The 23,512-nt window shown below is 48.9% G+C and overlaps 2 protein-coding genes across 3 annotated transcripts; both read left to right on the plus strand.

Annotated features, from left to right (window-relative positions):
- Positions 1 to 1,674: 1,674 nt before the first annotated feature.
- fshr (follicle stimulating hormone receptor) lies at positions 1,675 to 7,559 on the plus strand. The gene is made up of 13 exons (XM_047032644.1): positions 1,675 to 1,841; positions 2,778 to 2,849; positions 3,432 to 3,506; positions 3,655 to 3,729; positions 3,885 to 3,959; positions 4,177 to 4,257; positions 4,525 to 4,593; positions 4,719 to 4,793; positions 5,180 to 5,365; positions 5,451 to 5,671; positions 5,804 to 5,985; positions 6,085 to 6,276; positions 7,035 to 7,559. Exons 1-13 carry the CDS (start codon positions 1,675 to 1,677, stop codon positions 7,557 to 7,559), a joined length of 1,995 nt encoding a protein of 664 aa, XP_046888600.1.
- A 6,029-nt stretch (positions 7,560 to 13,588) lies between these two features.
- Positions 13,589 to 23,374, plus strand: fbxo11b (F-box protein 11b). 2 transcript variants are annotated; one of them, XM_047031814.1, is made up of 21 exons: positions 13,589 to 13,908; positions 15,171 to 15,322; positions 15,435 to 15,516; positions 15,748 to 15,892; positions 16,022 to 16,151; positions 16,352 to 16,435; positions 16,527 to 16,659; positions 16,778 to 16,884; positions 17,098 to 17,209; positions 17,328 to 17,434; positions 17,626 to 17,763; positions 18,105 to 18,322; positions 18,430 to 18,610; positions 18,697 to 18,819; positions 19,012 to 19,097; positions 19,198 to 19,418; positions 19,530 to 19,640; positions 19,747 to 19,854; positions 21,118 to 21,226; positions 21,328 to 21,426; positions 21,516 to 23,374. In XM_047031814.1, exons 1-21 carry the CDS (start codon positions 13,821 to 13,823, stop codon positions 21,643 to 21,645), a joined length of 2,664 nt encoding a protein of 887 aa, XP_046887770.1. In that variant the 5' UTR covers positions 13,589 to 13,820; the 3' UTR covers positions 21,646 to 23,374. The 2 variants fall into 2 exon arrangements, with proteins under 2 accessions (XP_046887770.1, XP_046887771.1); XM_047031815.1 differs by having other exon boundaries at positions 15,751 to 15,892.
- Positions 23,375 to 23,512: the final 138 nt, after the last annotated feature.

Raw genomic sequence — 23,512 nt, forward strand, 5'->3', positions numbered from 1 at the left:
TATATTTTGAGTTTTTCATATACAGTTCATTAGAAAACAAGATGCCGGCTCCCACTTTGAATCGGAAAGTGTAAACATACACAATGATAATCTATCTCTTCGTCCTTATGAAAAACACAGTTACATTTGAGTCTTATCTCCTCCCCTCTACCATGCTCTGCTCCATCTCTCCAGACACCTGTGCTGGTCTGGCCTTTTAGGGTACATGTGCTTGCCTATGTGTGTGTGCCTGCGTGTTTGTCTGTGTCTGTGTGTGTGGTTAGCATTGTGGGAGAGTGTGTGAGGTCCTATTTAGAACTCAAGGCTGTTCTTCTGTTCCAGCCAAAGAATAAATCACTGCACCCTCCTCCTTACAGAGTTCCCACAGTACACACACACACACACACAAGGTACACTCACTCAAACACCCACGCATTCACACACACTCACACACACTTTGACTCACACTTTACACATACACACTCACACGCAAACACTCACACACGCGAATGCACACACACACACGCGCATACTCAGGCACACACCACATTGAACACATCAACACACACACGGATAGATGCAAAGTTTTGTGAAAGCGTGCATGTGCAGATTTGTGTTCTTGTGACTTGTTTCTGTTGAGGGTAGTATTAGGGAACATTATGTCCACTGCTATCCTACTATGCTGAAATATCATTCAGACAGAAACATGAGAACAAGACTAAACACCAAACACAGGCCTGAGCAGGCTGTTATCCAGACACACCAGCTCTTTCATAATTCACCAGCAGCAGGTCACTGTTACAGAACTACATTTCCCCTAACCCTCACACAACCTCACTTATAAAGGACTACATTTCCTGTAAACCTCACACAACCTCACTGGTGAAGGACTACATTTCCCCTAACCCTTACACAACCTCACTGGTGAAGGACTACATTTCCCCTAACCCTCACACGACCTCACTGGTGAAGGACTACATTTACTCTAATCCACACAACGCGGAGACTACATTTCCCCTAACCCTCACACAACTTCACTGGTGAAGGACAACATTTCCCCTAACCCTCACACAACCTCACTGGTGAAGGACTACATTTCCCCTAACCCTCACACGCCCTCACTGGTGAAGGATTACATTTACTCCAATCCACACAACTTAGGTGCAGGTGCAAAGGGAAGATGGTGAAAGGACGAGGGAAGCTGTTCACTCAGGAAATGAGGAGGCTGTGCAGGAGTGAGGAGGACAGAAGGAGACAACCTGTTTATCAGATCCTCCGAGGTCTGGTCTGCTGATCACATTCACACACACACACAATGCCACATAGACACCCAGCGAAGACCTCTCTTCCAAACTCTCAAAGCTCCACACACTCCCACAAGCATTCAACACTACAGGAAGAAACACTAGCTTCTTTTAATCTCACACACACACACACCCTGAAACCCTAAGCGGAGAGAGGGAGGGAGATAGAGAGAGAGAGAGAGGGTTGGGAGAAAGAGAGAGAAAGAGAGAGAGAGAGAGTAAGAGAAGGATGGACAGAAGAGAGGACACATTTTTGGGAAAAGAAAAGTGAGAACCGAGAGACAAGGGAGACTAGAAGAGCAGAGGAGAGGAGGACGAGGTGGAGAGAGAAACAGTCCAGCGGTCGCTGACGACGTTGGGAGAACTCTGACAAGAAGACCGAGGGGGAAGGATGACACCAGCGTTCGTGCTGCTGCTGGGTCTGGTGAGGGCTCTGGCTGTGGCGGAGCTCACCTCGGTGTCTGGGCCATGCTCCTTCAGCAGGGACCGTTCCCTGCTGTGCGTCGGGGGCAGAGTAACACAGCTGCCTTCAGCCCTCCCCAGAAACACCAGCCACCTGTAAGTACAGCTGCACACACTCAGTCACTGCACCGCTGGCGGTCGGTTTGAGCTGCCGTGTGAACTTTAGGGGCATTGTGTGCGTGTTTGTGTGTGTGTTGGGGTGCTGGTGATTGTGTTGTTGGGTTGTTGCCATGACATCATGGCTGTTGATCGTCACTGCGATGGTCGTGTGACATGGACAGAGTGGCTGACCCTTGTTGGGTTGTTTTGCATGGAGTAACATTGTTTCAGGAATCTCAAGGCTGTGACCACAGATGACCAGGCGTCAGCTTGTTTGTGTGCGTGCTGGTGTCTGTCTGAGTGGCCGTGTGTGCATGCGTGTCTGTGTGCAGGTCAGCGAGTCATGGCAAATACAGACCTAATGATTTGGAGATGTAAAGAGCAATTCTTGTCGCATAATTGTAGTCCATTTTATACACACACACACATACACACACACACATCACTGCCATTCCCAGGCAATCTGGTGAACTCCCAGAAGAGCATGTGTTCCGCTGTTAGAGGTCAAGGCTGTGGGACAGTTAGGGACAGTTACTATACATCCAAATACTGGACACTGGACAGCTCCAGAACATTCCCAGTTAAGCCAGAGTCAGGGCCGGTCCTTCTTACAGGCGACATAGGCAGCCGCCTAGGGTGGCATGAAGAGGGGGGCGGCATTTCCCCAAGTGCATCCATTAATTAACCCTCCTGCACAACCAGCAGAGTGCGCCAACCGCGCCACGTCATGTCTCCGCGTTGCGTTTGGGGGGGCGGCCCGGGGGGGGGGATTCACTAAGATTTGCGCTCCCGAGGGGGGGGGGGGTACTGTTGATACATTTCGCCTAGGGCGCCAGATGTGCTCGGACCGGTACTGCCCAGAGTCCATCTGAACCTCTTTTCGTCATTTTCTTTCTATGCTAATGTATGACGTGGTGGCTTGTGTTTTCACAGGGTAATAAAGCAAACCAACTTGAGAGAACTTCTTCAAGGTGCCTTCAGAGGTTTGAATGAGCTCAGCAAAGTGTAAGTGCGTGTGTGTGTGTGTTTGCTTGATGTCTTGTTTAACTACCCTTGTAGGGATGAGAAATCCCCACAAGGATAGTAAACTAAGAAAACTTGACCTTTCGGGGAACTTTTCCTGGGCCCGATAACTTCTAGTGCTTTCTTTGGGGTTTTAGGGGTTACGGTTATGATATGTGTTAGGGGTCAAATGACATTAAGGGTTAATGTTAGGGTCAGGACTTGAGGTTCGGGGTTAGGGGTTAGAGGTGGGGGATAGCACGATTTTGAATGGTAATGACTTGTCGGCCCTCACTAGGATCGTTTAAAAAGCTTCTGTGTGCATGTGGAATGTGGCCATTGTATTTGGTCTCCTTTTGTGTTGAGTCTGTTGTCTGGAACATGATGAGTGGGAGAGATCCAAACATGGAGGATATGAATCAGAGAGAGGGAGGGAGGTGGAGGACAACGGAAGGAAGGAGGAGTGGATATCTGGGTGCCAAGAATAGAATCGCCTGGTCTCTATGTCTTTAGCTCTCATCCTCTGCTCTTTCCTCTCTCTCTCTCTCTCTCTCTCTCTCTCTCTCTCTCATCCCCAACACTTAGTTGGATGGTAGAGAACGTTGTGTTGAAGAAAATAGGGGCTTCTGCATTTGCTGACCTCCCAAAGCTGACAGAGATGTAAGTCTGACTCCTTCTACATCAGGAGGTCGTTCACTCAACATCCACACAGCCATCACTTTAGTCTCTCAGCAGAGTTTTCAGTGTGTGTGCATGTGTGTGCGTGGGTGTGTTTGCGTGCATGTGTGCATGCCCTTGTCTCATCCAGAATCATAACCAAGTCGAAAGACCTGGCAGTCATCTCTAAGAAGGCCTTCAAGGGGCTACCTAAGCTACAATACCTGTGAGTGGAGTGTTTCAGTGTGTCAGTGTGGCTGTGATTGGAGTGCCTAAAATCTCCAGTTTACCTTTGGAGCAGGGAGACATCTAAAACATGCAGGGCAGTGGGTCCCTGAGGACTAAGGGTTACTTCTAACTCCAATATCCGTTTTTTTTCAGGGAAATCTCTAATACAGGGCTGACTGTTGTTCCAGACTTCAGCCAGATCTTCTCTTCAGCTCCTCGCTTCGTTCTGTGAGTCCCAGTTTCCGGGTTCTGTTGGCAGGATGTGTGACAGCAAGCTGGTCTCACATGCAAGCTAACAACACATCTCTAATATCAAGGGCTTACCTTAAAGCACAAACTCAATAGGAACGTATACAGTCTCTCACACGAGTACAGGTCCGCACACACTCTTATTCACACACAAATCGTCCAAGATACTGTGTGATGTGCCGTGTGTGTTACTCAGTGACTTGCAGGACAACATACACATAGAGAGGATCCCCAGGAACGCCTTCCGTGGCCTCTGCACCGACAGCATAGAGGAAGTGTGAGTGATCCAGCACGTATTCCACACAATTAACAACTTGGTAGACACTTTTATCTGAAGCTATATCCACACTCATGGAGGGGTGGTGGTGGTGGAGGTGGAGGTGGAGGAGTGGAGATGGTGGTGAAGGTGGTGGTAAAGGGGTGGAGGTGGTGGTTTATGTGGAGGGGTGGAGATGGAGAGGTGGAGGGGTGGAGGTGGGGGTGGAGCAGTGGAGGTGGGGGTGGAGCAGTGATGTTGCTGCTGTCTCTCTTCTCTGCATGGCAGGCGTCTGGCCAGGAATGGACTACGGGAGGTGGAGAGTCACGCTTTCAACGGCACCAGGCTGGACAAACTGTGAGTCACAGTCACCGTTAGTTTGAAGGGGGTCACAGGTTTGATTCCTTCTCTGTTACTACTGAACACGCTTTTCCCTCTCTCCCCCCCCCCCCCCCCTCTCTCTCTCTCTCTCTCTCTCTCAGTTCTCTCATGGGGAACCCACAGCTCTCTCACATCCATGGAAACGCCTTCGCGGGAGCGGTGGGGCCGGTGTCTCTGTAAGCCTGAAGAGCCTGTCCATGTGACTCTTTCCTCATCCCACCTCACGCTGCCCACAAACTCATGGAGGACAGACACGCATACAGCCGTTCAGTCATAGGGCAACACCATTACATAGGAAGAACCACACAACAATTCCAGTCCATCCCCAGTTTGATTCCAGCCGGGGTGATTTCCTGCATGTCTTCCTTTTCTCTCTCCTTGCTTGTCCTGTCTATCTCCAACTGTCCCCATTCACCCAAGCAGTAAAATGCCAAAAGCATATCTTTCAAAAAAGATATATGTTGGAGATGGAGACTGGAAATTGTGGACAATGCATGAATACTGTGTGTGTGTCTCTGTGTGCTTGTGTATGTGTGTGTGTGTGTGTGTGTGTGTGTCAAAGCTTCATCTCCCACACAGCAGTGAGCTCCCTCCCTGAGTCCATCCTGTGGGGCATCCAGGTGCTGTCCGCTGAGTCCGTGTTCACCCTGAAGGAGCTCCCCTCCCCTGATCACTTCCCCCTGCTGTGGGAGGCCAGCCTCACCTACCCCTCCCACTGCTGTGCCTTCCAAAACATGCCCAGGAACAGGTGACCCCCCCCTCTCCCGCGCGCGCTCACCTCCCACGCCCGCACGACACCGGCTGCTATGCTCACGTGTGTGTGTGTGTGGCAGGTCCCGTATGAACCCCCTGTGTCAGAACCTCACGATTAAGGACGAGCCCCACTTCCACGGAGCCTTCTGCCGCAACTCCACAGAAGTCCTCTGTAGCCCCGCCCCGGACGTCTTCAGCCCCTGTGAGGACATCATGGAGGGGACGGCGCTCCAGGTCCTCATCTGGCTCGTCTCCACGCTCACGCTGCTCGGCAACGCCGCTGTGCTGCTCGTGTTGCTAGGTAGGGGGTCACGTGACAAGGGTCTGTGCGATTTGTCTCGTACGACGGGATGTGACCCGGGTCGCATCTGACGGGATGATCACGATCGCGTTTGTGATTGGTCGACTGCATCCGTGCCCTCTGCCCTGATAGGCAGCCAGTCAAAGTTGACCGTTCCTCGTTTCCTGATGTGCCACCTGTCGTTCGCTGACCTCTGCATGGGAGTGTACCTGATCGTCATAGCGACGGTGGACCTCCGTACGCGCGGGAAGTACTACAACCACGCCATCGACTGGCAGACTGGCTTTGGCTGCAGTGCTGCAGGCTTCTTCACGGTGTGTGTGTGTGCTTACTAAGTCAACATTCTCTCTTTGTGGCATCTCTCTACAGACGTGCGTTACACTGTGTGTGTGTGTGTGTGTGTGTGTGTGCAGGTGTTTGCCAGTGAGCTATCTGTGTTCACGTTAACCGCCATCACCCTCGAGCGCTGGCACACCATCACATACGCCTTGCGGTTGGACCGCAAGCTCCGTCTTCAACACGCGTGTGTCATCATGGCGGTAGGGTGGGTGTTCTCCTCGGTGGCTGCGGTGATGCCCGCGCTGGGAATTAGCAGCTACAGCAAGGTGAGGTCACCACCCCTCACATCACCACTCCTCACATCATCACTCCTCACATCACCACTCCTCACATCAACACTCCTCACATCACCACTCCTCAAATCATCACTCCTCACATCACATCACCACACCTCACCACTCCTCGCATCACCACTCCTCACATCATCACTCCTCACATCACATCACCACTCCTCACATCATCACTCCTCACATCACCACTCCTCACATCATCACTCCTCACATCACCACTCCTCACATCATCACTCCTCACATCACCACTCCTCACATCACCACCCCTCACATCATCTCTCCTCACATCACCACTCCTCAAATCATCACTCCTCACATCACATCACCACACCTCACCACTCCTCACATCACCACTCCTCACATCATCACTCCTCACATCACATCACCACTCCTCACATCATCACTCCTCACATCACCACTCCTCACATCATCACTCCTCACATCACCACTCCTCACATCATCACTCCTCACATCACCACTCCTCACATCATCACTCCTCACATCATCACTCCTCACATCATCACTCCTCACATCACCATTCCTCAAATCATCACTCCTCACATCATCACTCCTCACATCACCACACCTCACATCACATCACCACACCTCACATCACCACTCCTCACATCACCACACCTCACCACTCCTCACAACAACCCTTCCTCACATCACCACTCCTCACATCACCACTGTGTTCCAGGTGAGTATTAGTATTGTGTGTTTGTGTGTTCCAGGTGAGTATCTGCCTTCCCATGGATGTAGAGACAGCCCAGTCCCAGGTGTACGTGGTGTTCCTCCTCCTGCTGAATGTGCTGGCCTTCGTCTGCGTGTGTTCCTGCTACCTGGGGATCTATCTGACCGTGCACAACTCCTCGTCCACCCCGGCCCGCAGCGACGCCCGTGTGGCCCAGCGCATGGCTGTGCTGGTCTTCACAGACTTCCTCTGCATGGCGCCCATCTCCTTCTTCGCCATCTCGGCTGCCCTCAAGCTGCCTCTCATCACCGTCTCCCACTCCAAGCTCTTGCTGGTCCTCTTTTACCCAATCAACTCCTGCGCCAACCCCTTCCTGTACGCCTTTTGCACGCGCAACTTCCGCCAGGACTTCTTTCTGCTGGCGGCGCGCTTCGGTCTGTGTACGACCCGAGCGCAGATCTACCGGACGGAAAGTTCCTCCATCCAGCAACCAGCCTGGATTCCCTCGTCGAGAACCAGCCAAGGAACACTCTATTCGCTGGTCACGATTAGCCATGGCCACTAGCCGCTCCCTCGTCTGCCTTCCAAAGCAGGCCATTCTGTTGGTCTTGTGCTATGTGACATGGATAAAAAATGTTGATGTTGATCACTGCACAGACTAGAAAGAACCTAAGCTTTGATGGCCCTGGTGCTTTTCAACCGTTGTATTTTTTTATGAAATGTTTTTCTTATGATGCAGATATTAATACACATGTAAAAATTCATAATACAAATAAATAAACACTCATTCTCAAAACAAAACTAAGTCCTTTTCTCTTATATTCAATTTTTCTGTGAATGGAAAACGAATTCAACACCAATACACGCAAACAAAAAACACAAGCTGACAAACACACAGTCTATTGAGTATTGTAGTTTCGAATGTTTCTGTCTGTGTAGAAGCTTTTTGTCCTTCAGCACACCCAGTTCATTCAAGGACAGAGTGACTCCTCCTCACAGCCAGTTTGGAGTTTGGGAGGAGAGGTTACACAGCTGTGCTATGCCCTCCTAAGGGGAGGATGGATATGGCTGGCACATGGGCCTCTCACACACACACACTGGGATCTCAAGGCTCCAGGTGCAAGACAGGAACTGTATTCTACCTTTGAACCCACTCTGTTTGGAGAGCCATGGAGCCCTGAGGCCTGTTCCATAAAGCGAGTTTACCGAATAAGCCAGACTTATGTCAGTTAGTCGGACTCATTACTCATTCGGTTCCATAAAGCTAGCTCAACGTAGTTCGAACTCGGTTACTATGGCAACTTAGGCTGTGAAACTAGTCTGGTCAGGGTCAGACTAACTGTCAGGCTTAGCGTGACTTGGTGCTTAACCAGACGTCCCTGTAACACTGACCCAACGGGAAGATGATGATTTACCACGTATATTCTCATTTTCTTATTCTCATCAGTTCAACATTGATAGAAAATCAACGTAAATAGCCTACATAGGCTACAACATTTAGCCTAATGCATTAAACAATGATGAACAATGCTTTGATAGGCTACGCACCATAGCCGTTAAATGTATGGATGTCAGTTTGTGATTTTAAATGTTTAGGCATCAGGCATTAGCCTGACGTTGTCATACTCATAATTCTAGTCAGAATATGAGTCTGAAAACTCTCCGTTGGGCTGTGACTACGGGGCGTGTTTCAACCGAACTCGTAAAACAAATGCCTCTTCCCTCAATTGGATAGACCTACAACCAATCAGAGCAACGTAATATGTTGTTTGTTGAAAACGAATTCAACCCAAGCGCTCTTTCGTGACGTTGTTGATTATGTTACTGATCATCTGTCCATCATTGTATAAAGCCCGCCCTGGCAATTTCATTGGTGCGCCCAGATTCTGGTTTTCTGTAGTTGTTCCCCAATACAACACACTCCAGACCCAAATTCCCGACCAATTTTTTTTGTGGGCGGGGAGAAGTTGGGCTGGCAGCCAGGCTAATCAGGCATAGGCCTACATCTCAATCTAAATTATCAGAGTATAATTATCATAGCAATGTAATTGTTAACAGTAGCGTACAATTGCAAAACGAACCTAAACCCATGTTAAAAAGTTAGCACTAGGCTATTGGATAATGTTTTCATTAATAGTAGGCTATTTATTTTAAACGATGTCAAAAGAGTCAATTTAGATTAGTTTATAGGGTATTTTTTAATCATCGAAGGTCTACGTTCACGACGTCAATCATGGCGTGGCGTGTCATTTTACTTTGATTGAAGCGGTGGATGAGGGAGCTGTCATTGTACACGATTTAAAGGGGACGTTCTTTCTGGAAGAAGTCATGTGGCCGTGTGCATTGCTTTTGCCGTGGTGGATTGTATGATCCATGTTTTACCTCTCGGGCTGTTAAAAAATAGGGTGCACGCGCAATTAGCTTGACTACGTAAATCTGACTTGAATTAGTAGGACTGGGTGAGCTGAAATTGACCTTTATGGAACCGCTTAAGCCCCGCTTGACTAATTAAACTTATTCAAGTCTGGTTTAGGACTTTAAGTCTAGCTTTTTTGAGCGGCCTTTATGGAATATGCCCCAGGTTCTTCTCCCTATCCCCTTTTTTCCACTTGTCAATGAAAACAAAACAAAAACGCACACACAGCCAAATGCAGGATTAAAAAAAATAGACACTAGAGGGCATCACTGTGCAAATTTGTCTACTTGAAGATTTGCCATCAGTAGCATTAGTATTCGTGTTAACAGTTTCTGTGTCTCAGCCTCACAGCCTTTAACATGAGGGCATCTTTAAATAGATTAGGGATTAGACACAATAGAAGTTAATCTGGTTAAAATATTTAATATTTCATCAATCAGAGCCAAAACAGACAATTCATATTTAGAGTTTTCACTTTGGCTCATTTTTAAACATTCTCTATACTGTAACTGTAGTTGTCTCCACTGTTTTACGGGACATCAGAACTCTATTGCGTGTCTTGAAAATGTAAAAACATTTAATTAATGCTTCAAAACTGAGTTATTGTGTCAGTAAATTGTCAATGCCACCAAAATGATTATTGTGGGTAATGATTTTTGTCATTGTGTGGGCCGTACTTTTTTCACCATGGCCCGAGAAATGTTTCTTATATTCAAATACAACACACAAACACACATGTAAAAGATTACTGGGAAAGTTTTTGGAAATACTGTACAATACTGTAGTACAAAAAAAAAGAATATTTGAATATTTACAGTAAATTATTTTTTGTAGCAATGTTACATATAAAAAGAAAATTCACTTTGCATGTAAATGTTTTATGTAGTCACTCAGGCTATATAGTACCCGCTTTTCTCAATTGCTTTGGCTCAATTCTCGAATGAGAAAAAAATCTATTATTTTGCATGTGATGGTTCACACAACGTTTAGAAGCTGTGAAGAGTTATGACAATTTCAGTGAGAAATAACTTTTATCAGCAAGCTATGTGCATGTGGTTATTGTGTAAATTGGAAACAATTGTACATCTCTTTCGCACACTGACAAATCATATAATACATTCTAATCTAGTGAAAACAAATAACTCATTGTTCTCAGAGATTTGAATTTATGGTTTTGAAAAAGACATCTCATTCAACAATTACATTTACATGTTAGCAGACGCTTTTATCCAAAGCGACTTCCAAGAGAGAGCTTTACAAAAGTGCATATGTCACTGATCATAACAACAAGATAGTCCAAAAACGTTGCGGGTAGCCAAAACATGAAGCATACATTGAAAAGTGAAAAAACAAATAAGTGCCAAAGGGAAGAACCATAAGAGCATGTAGATAAACAAGATACAATTAAACAACATGAACCTCAAAAGTGCAAGAGTGGACCTGTACAAAAGCAAACAACAATAATATATTTCACAGCGAGTACAATTTTTTTTTATCAGTTACAACTAATCAAAAAAGAGCAACAAGTCCCTCAATAAGACTCCTGGTGTTCCTGGAGGAAACTAACATCAGGTCCAGCAAATCATTCCTAAGTACCGTTGAACTCCCGGAACAACAATCTTGAGCCTTTTCTTGAAGGTGGGGAGCCAGTCAGTGTCTCTGATGGAGGTGGGGAGTTGACTCCACCATTGGGGGGCCAGGCAGGAGAAGAGCTTGTGTTGGGAGTGGGGAGCGGGTGTTTTTGAGAGTTGGGACCACCAGGCTCTTATCCAGAGCAACTGACAGTAACTACAGGGACATTCCCCCCGAGACAAGTAGGGTGAAGTGCCTTGCCCAGGGACACAACGTCATTTGGCACGGCCGGGAATCGAACCAGCGACATTCTGATTACTAGCCCGATTCCCTGACCGCTCAGCCACCTGACTCCTTTTTATTTCTTATCACTTGAAATTTAATTTCATGTTTGTTCTTTTTATATCCAGGATGTGACTACTAATTGGTTAAACATGTTAACAGAATAACATTATTATAAGTCTTTGGTTTTGTTGTAACAATGATAAATTACAAGGGGGGGCCAGTAAAAATAGTCTTGAATAAACTCCAAATCAACTGACCAACAAGTAATCCCCAGCTGCATCACGGGCACGGGCGCTACACAATCTATAATTCCAGGAATCTCTGTGAGTGTCTGTGTTCCACCGAATCAACTAAGCAACATCTTAATAACAGGCTGCATCAAGGGCACTGAGAAATGTAGGTACCAAAGCCATTAAGAATATCTGTCATCACCAGCACTGCAATATCTGTCTATAAATCCAGAAATCTGTCTTTGTCACCAACATCTTACTCACTGACTGCATCACGGGCACTGTGCCCAATCTATAGTTCCAGGAATCTGTGTTTGTGTGTCTCACTGACATCTTAATCACCAACTGCATCACGGGCACTGTGCAGCAGTTAATTTTAATAACTAAACACAACAATTTGTTCTAGCTAGCTGCACACTAATAGCTTGTTAGCTAGCTGCACACTAATAGCTTGTCAATCAGCTCTAAATGATAATGGAAAAATTATACACGGCAAATTGACAATCATAGCTAATCATTGAAACTCTAATCATTCCTTTTTATGTAAAAAATGTATGAATAGTTGGACTCTCTTGCTGTTTTGGAAGACTTATGTTTATGCAACTGAAAAATGATAATTATCATCTTAATGAATTTCATAAATCTGAAGCAAAATTGAATCTGCCGCTTACATTCTATCATAATAACGTAAACCACCACCAGCATCAATTAAAAATCAACTTGAACTATAACGGCATATTACAATTATTTTGCGATTGCTTACATGCATTGGTCAAACGGAAGCACTCACTTTGGCTAACTCTGGCTCACTCTGACTCTGGGTCACTTACAGTTTTGCTGTTGTTGGTGTGCATTGTCCCTGCAAAATAAATGAATTAAATAAATAAAAGAAACTAGAACCCTCACAGTACTGTACAATGATTACACTATACATACAGTCTTTTGTACTTACTATTGGACTTGCATTATCATTGATCATTTGTTTTTGTGTTTTTAACTTGGTATTTTTAGTATACATATAATACAGTATGGAAAACATGAAGGATACTGAAGCAAATTGCTGCATTTCAGGTTTTTTGTTCTATGATGAAATACTGATTCATGTGAAAAATCATTCGAACTTCAAAGATTAAAGTCCATCATTTTTGTAAGGCTCCCTGTCAGTGTTTTTTAAGTCAGTGTGTTATAAGTGACAATGTATGCTTCTGAGTGAGAATATTTTCCAGTGTTGTGGTCAATTGAGGTTATTTTGAGTCATGTATAGAATGTTTTGGTGGTTGGAGTGAGTTTTGGAGGAGAAGTGAACGGTTTGGCCCACCTGCATGTTGCTAAAAAAATACTGTTTTAAGAGTTTTGAAAAAGTGACTTGAGTTTTGACGAATTGAGCCATTCAAAGCAATCAAAAAAATGACAATGACACCTGGTGGATTAAGTGTGTCATGAACAGGCAACATAAAGACCGACGGGGTGGGTTGAATTTCGACAGATTAGAAACAAGGGTTTTATCATCAACGTATTATTTCAGACATGCAGGTTTTAAATTAAATCACAGTGTTCAACCAGGGTACGGCTCGGGGGACCCTCTTCAGAATGGTCTCTCTAATTGTTGAGTGCTCCAATTGTCTGACATGACATAAATCATGATTACAGGATTAGTGAATTGCTTTGCAAATCCAATTAGTTGATGCAGTGATTAACGGAGAGACATTAGTACACTTCACTTCGTGAAGTTTAAAACTAGGGGTTGGGGGGGAAAGTCGTGAGGTTGGAAGTTGCGTAACTCGTCTACTGACTATATGTTGCGTGACTCGTCTATTGCGTTATATCTGGACCGTAGGACAATTCATTAATTGTCAGTTTAAAAATAATTTTTTTCACCATAAATCATGGTTCCAGGCTGAGTAGCCTAGTACTTACATGTGCTACTCTTTAGCTGACCTCAGTCGGAATCGAACCCCACTAGTAAAACTGGATTCAGACCGAGCCGTTTGTGGGGCAGTTTATCGTAGCCGCGGGGAAAGATTGAGAGCCTCCTAGTGGGGATTGGTGGGCAACACTACTTGCTAGATTTTTTTTCCTGATAGTGTCCCCGTGTGGGTTAATGGCTCCTCCTGCAACTGAGAGAGACGGAGCTGGCAGCGAGTAGCAATACGGGGGAGCAGTCGGAAAAACACAACTACGGCCCTAATTTTGCTGTTTTCGGTTGCAGTTCGTTGGATGTTATATGAAAATAGGCAGACGGGGTTGTAGTTGGGGCATAGTGTCAAACTAGAAGTGGGGAGGTCGAGGAAAGCGTTCTATTTTTTAACAACCAACTCCCCAAATGAACTCCATCAGAGCCACCAACAGGAGACCCAGGCGAGTGTCGAGGCCGCGCCCGGTGCAACCCGAACGGAACAACGGGGAGCGAGGTGAGTCAGGCCGCGGTCGGCACACCGTTTAGAGTGTAAACGTGTACGGTAGTCCAAGACAATCGCTCCGTGTATTCAAATCGTGTTATTAATGTACACTGACTGACAGAGGGTGTTCACTAGGAAAAGCCGAGGCTTCTTGCTCTATTGCTTAGGCCAGGCCGCGCTTTGTTTGGCTCCAGTGATTGTGGCTAACGCCAGCTTCTGGGAGGTTGGGGGAGTGCATTAGTTGCATTTGCTTACTGCGTACACGGCTCACTAGCCCATATTCCAACATTGTGACCGTTAATCAAAGGCGTGAGTCCAAGACTTCAGACTACCCTGTGCCATTATGGCATTGTATTCTCAGCTGTCACTAACGCGTCTGACGGTATAAATCTGCGTTGTCTTCTGACTGCCATTTTTGGGGTCAGCTAGCTAGGTTGCTACGGTTAGTTCGTATATTCTGAGGCTAACCAGCTCATACGCTAGGCATACAGCATTGCAGCATTGCTTAAGCATTCTTGTAGCTGGAATGTGAAGTCCCTGTTTTAGTAATGAGACACTCTGCTTTTGTTAGCTAACCAGAACTAGAGCCCATTCCTCAGCCCCGGCAGTTCTAACCATCTGGCTGGCTACGTTAATGCTATTTGTTTACACCGCGGATTTGCAAACTACGCAGTTGAGTAAAAAGCTAGTCTGAATACGAAACGTTACGCATCCATAACCCGTCAACTTTAATTACCCCAGGCCTTAAATGCATTGCAGGGGTGAGTAAATGGGTTTGGGTGGCCAGTGCTCGCTGTCTGGTCCAGACCGGCCCTTAACTTGGAGAGGATATGTTGGTTGGTTAAGTGAACGGTCAGGCCCTCGTCTGGCTGCGGGGATGCATCTGTCATGATCAGTCACCAACCTTTGTCTCACGTATGCAAGGGTCTCCCACCTTTTCTGTAATATTGTCAACAAAAATGTTTTTTAAACACGACCCTCTCTCACCTCGCTCTCCCTCCCACTTAGGGACGAAAATGTCAGTGGGATTTTGGACTGTTACTGTGGACAGTCCACACACTTACACACTCAAGTCAAATCCATGAGTTTAAAAGCTGTTCATAGTCGCACAAGCAATGATGTGAATGTGATGTTGCAGCAATGTCCGGCCTGGTATACAATCTAGCCAGTTCCCAATGTCTTGTCCATGTGATGGGTTAGTAATGTGTGTTTGACCTGCGTGCTGACAGAGCTCAATGGGGGTGGGCTCTTAACGTGTGTTGTTGCCTGTTCAGATGGTGAGGCCCCACCAGCCGAGATGGCTGTGGAGGAGTCGGGCCCAGGAGCTCAAAACAGCCCCTACCAGCTCCGCCGCAAATCGCTGCTGCCAAAGAGAACTGCCTCCGCCGCCGCTGCCTCCGCCTGCCCCAGCAAAAGCCCCATGGAGGTCGTCCTTTACGAACATCACTTAGTGTTTGTGTGAGAGTCAGAGAGAGTGTGGACCAGGTTGTGTGTGTGTGTGTGTTCACATGAACCTAACTTCTGATGTCCTCCAGCAGGGAGCCTCCACCTCGACCACAGAGCCCTTTGGCCACCGAGCCAAGCGAGCACGGGTGTCTGGCAAAAGCCACGACCCACCAGGTGGGTGTTCTGGAACATTCCAACAGGAACATGAATCATATCGCTTGTAGGAGTTTCTTTGAAACTAGTCGACTTCTAAATGAAACGACAGCATGCTCCTATCCTACAGAGATCAGTTAGCTATAAGCTAATTGGTCATTTTATTGTTGTTTCTCTGGCTGTTATGTGGATATGTGCCTAGCCCACACGTCTTGTGTAGACTTACATTGACGCACGTGTCTGTCTGAATAGCAGCACCAGCAGAGCAGTATCTGCAACAGAAGCTTCCAGATGAGGTGGTGTTGAAGATCTTCTCCTATCTTCTGGAGCAGGACCTCTGTCAGGCCGCCTGTGTCTGCAAACGCTTCAGCCAGCTAGCCAACGACCCCATACTCTGGTCAGTCGAGCTCTCTCCCAGAAGAATCCAACATCATTTTCAACATCATCATGAATCATTTCTTACATTTCAGCAAGAACTGCGTCTTGAAAGGTTCATGGGGAATCTGTGTGTGTGTTTGCCATCCAGGAAGCGTTTGTACATGGAGGTGTTTGAGTACACGCGTCCCATGATGCACCCTGAGCCCGGAAAGTTCTACCAGGTCAGCCCGGAGGAGCATGAACACCCCAACCCCTGGAAGGAGAGTTTCCAACAATTGGTCAGTTGTTTGTGTGTGTGTGTGTGTGTGTTTAGGATGTGTCATGTGTACTGATGTTGTGTAGTACTGTTTGTGTGTGGTGTAGGAGGGTAACAGTGTTGTGTGAGTGTGTATTGATTTGTGTGTGTATATGGACTTGATTATCTGAGTGTAGTAAGTGTTCATAATGTGTGTGTGTGTGTGTGTGTGTTACTCTGCAGTATAAAGGAGCCCATGTAAAACCGGGCTTTGCCGAGCATTTCTACAGTAACCCAGCCAGATATAAAGGCAGAGAGAACATGCTGGTAAGAGACTCTCATCACATAGTTCTCTAGAATCAATTTTGCATGACCATGAGAAGAATTCTAAGCAAAAAGTGTGTGTGTGTGTGTGCAGTACTACGACACCATCGAGGACGCGCTGGGCGGCGTGCAGGAAGCTCACTTTGACGGCCTGATCTTCGTCCACTCTGGCGTCTACACAGACGAGTGGATCTACATCGAGTCCCCCATCACCATGATAGGAGCAGGTACGGCAGGGCGCTCACACCATGAAGGGCCGTGCGTGCGTGCGCGTGCGTGCGTGCGCGTGCGTGTGCGTGCGTGCGTGTGCGTGCGTGTGTCTAACCAGACTTTTCCTCCTCGCAGCTCCTGGGAAGGTAGCTGACAAGGTCGTGATCGAGAACACTCGAGACTCTACATTTGTTTTCATGGAAGGATCGGAGGACGCCTATGTGGGATACATGACCATCAGGGTAAACCCCACACACACACACACAATCCCTCTTCATCGGTCTGCGTGTGTCATCCGTTTTTTCTCGATACGTTTTACGGGGAGATTTGCCTTGTCTTCCTCGAGGGTTTAGGTTGGATGAGGTGTAGTTCTCTGGGCTTGTGTGAAGCGCTCCGTGACCCAGCTTGTACGAAGGGCTACATGGATGTGATGTGTGGAATGTCTCCCTCCTCAGTTCAACCCCGATGACAAGTCTGCCCAGCACCACAATGCCCACCACTGCCTGGAGATCACCGTCAACTGCAGCCCCAACATCGACCACTGCATCATCCGCTCCACCTGCACAGGTAAACTCCTCCCCCTCCCTGCATGGTCCGCTCCACCTGCACACCCCCACACACGCATGCAGAGTTGATGCCCGTGCTGTTGAGAGGAGTGTGGTCAGTGCTCTCTCTCTGCCTGCAGTGGGCTCTGCTGTGTGTGTGAGCGGCCAGGGGGCGTGTCCTACCATCAAACACTGCAACATCAGCGACTGTGAGAATGTGGGCTTGTACATCACGGATCACGCGCAGGTAAACGCGCGCGCACACACACGGCCAGTTTTCTCCTAAACACACACTTCCTGGGTCCTACACAGGCTGACACAGACTGCCACACACACATACACACACACACACATACATACACACACACACACACATACATACACACACACACACACATACACACACACGTGGTGGTCTTACGGTGTGTCTGCTCTCAGGGTATCTATGAAGATAACGAGATCAGTAACAATGCGCTTGCTGGCATCTGGGTGAAAAACCATGGCAACCCCATCATCCGACGCAACCACATCCACCACGGGCGAGATGTCGGGGTGTTCACCTTCGATCATGGAATGGTAACCCCCCCAACACGCCTGGAACTTCTCACCTGGACGACTTCTCACCCAACTCCAAAACTGGATGCTAATTCTTCACCTCTTTTTTTTCTTCTGCTCTCTCCTCCTTTCTTGCCTCTTCTGCTCCTCTCTCTGCTCCTCCTCTCTCTGCTCCTCCTCTCTCTGCTTCTTCTCTCTCTGCTCCTCCTCTCTCTGCTCCTCCTCTCTCTGCTCCTTCTCTCTCTGCTCCTTTTCTCTATGCTCCTCTCTCTGCTCCTCCTCTCTCTGCTCCTCCTCTCTCTGCTCCTCCTCTCCCTGCTTCTCCTCTCCCTGCTCCCCCTCTCCCTGCTCCTCCTCCCCAGGGCTACTTTGAGAGCTGTAACATCCACAGGAACCGCATCGCGGGCTTCGAGGTGAAGGCGTACGCCAACCCCACAGTGGTGCGCTGTGAGATCCACCACGGCCAGACCGGGGGCATCTACGTGCACGAGAAGGGCCGGGGCCAGTTCATAGAGAACAAGATCTACGCCAACAACTTTGCCGGCGTGTGGATCACCTCTAACAGCGACCCCACGATACGGTACAGGACACACAGCACACATACGCGCTCCCGGGAGCAGCCGTGCTGTCCATCTGTGCCTGCTGTTCCCTCCCCATCCTGACTACCATGTCTGTGCGTGCGAACAGGGGCAACGCCATCTTTAACGGTAACCAAGGAGGCGTGTACATCTTCGGAGATGGGCGGGGCCTAATCGAGAGCAACGATATCTACGGCAACGCGCTGGCGGGAATCCAGATTCGAACTAACAGCTGTCCCATCGTGCGACACAACAAGATCCACGATGGCCAGCATGGAGGCATATACGTGGTAAACGCACACGCACGCACACACACAGAGATCATGTCAGAGGAGTGGAGTGTTGGTACTGAAGTGTGTGTGTGTGTGTGTCTCAGCACGAGAAGGGCCAGGGGGTGATAGAGGAGAACGAGGTGTACAGCAACACGCTGGCAGGAGTGTGGGTCACCACCGGCAGCACGCCAGTCCTGCGCCGGAACCGCATCCACAGCGGCAAACAGGTAACACACACACACACGTTTCAGATTCTCACATCTGGGAAGGTCACACACGCACATCTATGTGGCTGTGTAGTTAATCCACAAGGAAAATCTTTTTCCCTCTCTTTCCCCCCCTCACTGTTTTTCTCTCTCCTCTCTTGCTCACTCGCTCTCTCGTTCGCTCTCACACTCTCTCTCTCTCCCCTCTCCTAGGTGGGTGTGTACTTCTATGACAACGGTCATGGTGTTCTGGAGGACAACGACATCTACAACCACATGTACTCTGGCGTGCAGATCAGGTAAGACCCTCCCCCGCAGTCTTATCACTTCCTTTCACTGCCTTCCCCTCCCCCTCTCACAGAGCAGAGACACCTAACCCCTCCATCTCTCCTCTCCCAGGACGGGCAGCAACCCCAAGATCAAGCGCAACAAGATTTGGGGGGGCCAGAACGGGGGCATCCTGGTCTACAACTCGGGCCTGGGCTTCATCGAGGACAACGAGATCTTCGACAACGCCATGGCGGGCGTGTGGATCAAGACGGACAGCAACCCCACGCTGCGGAGGAACAAGATCCACGACGGGAGAGACGGAGGCATCTGCATCTTCAACGGAGGGAGAGGTACACACTCTCACACACACACACACACACACACACACATGTATATGGAATGGATAAAGGGACACATGGAATGCTGCATATTGTGGATGTGAGCGGTGTTTTGTGTTGTAGGCTTGCTAGAGGAGAACGACATCTTCCGGAACGCCCAGGCCGGAGTGCTGATCAGCACCAACAGCCACCCGGTCCTCCGCAAGAACCGCATCTTCGACGGCTTTGCTGCTGGTGAGCCGGCCGTCTGGCCCGTCGCACGCACACATTGGCCTGTCCTGTCCCGGGCTCCCCCCCCCCCCCCCCCCCCAGCATCAACAAACCTCCCTTCCTGTGTCAGGTATCGAGATCACCAACCACGCCACGGCCACGCTAGAGGGAAACCAGATCTTCAACAATCGCTTCGGGGGGCTGTTCCTGGCCTCCGGGGTCAACGTCACCATGAAAGGTACCCAGCCCACCCCTCTCGCCACCTCTGACCCTGGCCCTGGGATAGCTGCCCTGACCCTGGGTTAGCTGCCCTGACCCTGGGTTAGCTGCCCTAAGTCTGACCCTGGGTTAGCTGCCCTAAGTCTGACCCTGGGTTAGCTGCCCTAAGTCTGACCCTGGGTTAGCTGCCCTAAGTCTGACCCTGGGTTAGCTGCCCTGACCCTGGGTTAGCTGCCCTAAGTCTGACCCTGGGATAGCTGCCCTAAGTCTGACCCTGGGTTAGCTGCCCTAAGTCTGACCCTGGGTTAGCTGCCCTGACCCTGGGTTAGCTGCCCTAAGTCTGACCCTGGGTTAGCTGCCCTAAGTCTGACCCTGGGATAGCTGCCCTAAGTCTGACCCTGGGTTAGCTGCCCTGACCCTGGGTTAGCTGCCCTAAGTCTGACCCTGGGTTAGCTGCCCTAAGTCTGACCCTGGGTTAGCTGCCCTAAGTCTGACCCTGGGTTAGCTGCCCTATGTCTGACCCTGGGATAGCTGCCCTAAGTCTGACCCTGGGTTAGCTGCCCTGACCCTGGGTTAGCTGCCCTAAGTCTGACCCTGGGTTAGCTGCCCTAAGTCTGACCCTGGGTTAGCTGCCCTATGTCTGACCCTGGGATAGCTGCCCTGACCCTGGGTTAGCTGCCCTGACCCTGGGTTAGCTGCCCTAAGTCTGACCCTGGGTTAGCTGCCCTGACCCTGGGTTAGCTGCCCTAAGTCTGACCCTGGGTTAGCTGCCCTAAGTCTGACCCTGGGTTAGCTGCCCTAAGTCTGACCCTGGGTTAGCTGCCCTGACCCTGGGTTAGCTGCCCTAAGTCTGACCCTGGGTTAGCTGCCCTAAGTCTGACCCTGGGTTAGCTGCCCTGACCCTGGGTTAGCTGCCCTAAGTCTGACCCTGGGATAGCTGCCCTAAGTCTGACCCTGGGTTAGCTGCCCTAAGTCTGACCCTGGGATAGCTGCCCTAAGTCTGACCCCTGGGTTAGCTGCCCTGGACCATCGACCTTGAATATATACCTTGAAAAATGGTTAAATCCCATCCCTGTGCTTGTATATCTAATTTAAGCTAGGCTGGACACTTAGGTGTACAAGCCTGGAAGTTCTTGTTGGATACATAACTCTATTTGTAGAGTCATCTTGTCCTCTTGCTGCTCTTGACCTCTCCTCCCTTGTTTCTCCTCCTCTCCCTGTTTCTCCTGCTCCGTGTTTCTCCTGCTCCGTGTCGCCTGCTCCCTGTTTCTCCTCCTGTCAGACAATAAGATCATGAACAACCAGGATGCTATAGAGAAAGCTGTGAGCAGAGGGCAGTGTCTCTACAAGATCTCCAGCTACACCAGTTACCCCATGCATGACTTCTACAGGTACTACATACACACACACGCACACCTACCCCCCCCCCCCCCCCCCCCCCCCCCCCCCCCCCCCCGATGTTGAGCTGTGCCTAACCCACGTTTGTTTCCAGATGTCACACCTGTAACACAACAGACAGGAACGCCATCTGTGTGAACTGCATCAAGAAATGCCACCAAGGCCACGACGTGGAGTTTATACGACACGACAGGTGAGCTTCTCTCTTTCTCTCTCTCGTCTTCAGGACTGTCGGCGTGGCGAGCATTTCCTAACGTGTCACTTCCTGTGTGTGTCGCCCAGGTTTTTCTGTGACTGCGGCGCCGGAACGCTATCCAATCCCTGCACTCTGGCCGGGGAACCCACGCACGATACAGACACTCTGTACGACTCTGCCCCGCCCATCGAGTCCAACACCCTGCAACACAACTGAACAGAGTGAAGTGCCCACACACACACACACACACAGACACACATATACATACACACACGCGCGTCACACTCGGTGAAGGAAATGGTCCCTTGGAGCATCTCTCCAAGAGCTTGGAGGGGCTGTCACTTGTCAAGGTGCTGGAGACATGGCCTCCGTTTTGGCTTTTTGGTTCTTGTACAGATGTTCAGTCACTGGTTCCAAGTAAATGCATAAACCTTGCACATTCACCAACAAGCTTTCGACGATGGCTCCAAACATTGAAGAGAGGAGATGTTCTTAGCATAACGTCATTGTGTTGTTCATGGTCTTGGGGAAAGTGTACCCTGACATGGATGAGGCCTGAGGTGATGGATCTGACCTCTGGAAGTGATGGTTTCGCTAGGGAATATCTGCCATTTTCTCCCATTTCTGACACTCGACATGCATAGATGCATTTTCACACACATATATCCCACACACACACACACCCAAACTGCAGCACACATACTCCCACTCTGCAGAGTTGCAGCCACAAGGAGCCAGAGAGCCCTTGTGTTCGGGGCTGTGAGCCAGCCAGCCAGGCCAGGAGCCGGGGCCTGCAGACAGACTGCCTGCCTGCCTGCCTGCAGCGCCCAGAGCTCCCACTAGAGGGGGCCCAGACTCAACGGACTCCCACCAAACGGCCACATGAGATTCCTCACTCGAGCATTTCTTAACTCAAGTCTTGGCAGAGCGAGACTGCTGGATGCAAGCTGGAGCAAACGAGCCAAGCAACGGAGGGGAGGGGCCTCGCCACTTTGTACGCCGTCAGGGGAGCAGCCAATAAGAAGCCACTTCCTCTGTGATCACCAACGCTCCGACTTCCTCTCGAGACAGGAAGTGTGTAGTCCTGGCCCCTCCCCCAGGCCTGCGGCCGTGAGGTTGCCACGGCAGTTGTAACTAGGCGACAGCTGACCCAGCTGTTGCGCGTGGCAAAAGAAGAGTGAGACTGTGATGGAGCACTTGGTCTGTTATTTGTATTTTTTTGTAATATGTTATTCTGATCAACAGATATGATTTTAATGCTTTCTCATGTAGTTTTGTATTTTCAAGCAAAAATCGGACTGTATTTGAATGTCTTTTATTTTATTATATATTATTATGATAATTATAATTATTCATTTTCTTTGGTTAGCGCCCCCTCCCTCCCCACCCCCTTCCCCCCAGCGTACTGCAGTAACTCGCTGTCCCAGTGGTAATAGTTCTTTCTGTGAAAGAGAAACTCGTTTAACACTAAGAACCCTCTCCAGTTGATCAGTTGAAGACGACAGGAGAACTTCCATAGTTGTATAAAGGTGTGTGTGTGTGTGTGTGTCTGGTTGTGGCGTACCTGTGTAGTGAATGTTGTGAGCGTAGTGTGCGATGTGTGTGTGGTATGGTTGTGAGTGTTGGTGTCAGATTATGCAGGCAGTGTTGCTGGGCAGGGTCGTTCTCAGAGGTGTCTGGGCCTCTGGACTGGACGAGTACGTCTGCAGTGTGTGTCCCCCCCCACCCCCTCTTCCTCATCCCCCCCTGCCCCCCCCCCCCTTGTATTGTGCTGACTGTGGCTCCTCATGCAGCCTGAATCGTATGCATGTACCATAACATCTAGACTTAATATATTGTGAAGTATTCAATAACCATTATGTAGATGCTAGTTGGAGTTCAAAAAGGGGTTTAATTTCCTAGAAAGAAAAAAAAGAAAAGCAGGAAACTGGTAATTTCTAAGAAAATAAAACTTTATTAGATCAACTGCGTCTGTCTGATTTATTTCCTCCGGATTGTTCTCCCACAGCATCAATGAAGTATGTTACAGCTATAGATCCTACTGTGATTATAGTGAAGTATGTTACGGCTATAGATCCTACTG

The sequence above is a fragment of the Hypomesus transpacificus genome, chromosome 13, assembly GCF_021917145.1.
Source record: "Hypomesus transpacificus isolate Combined female chromosome 13, fHypTra1, whole genome shotgun sequence".
Taxonomy (NCBI): Eukaryota; Metazoa; Chordata; class Actinopteri; order Osmeriformes; family Osmeridae; genus Hypomesus; species Hypomesus transpacificus.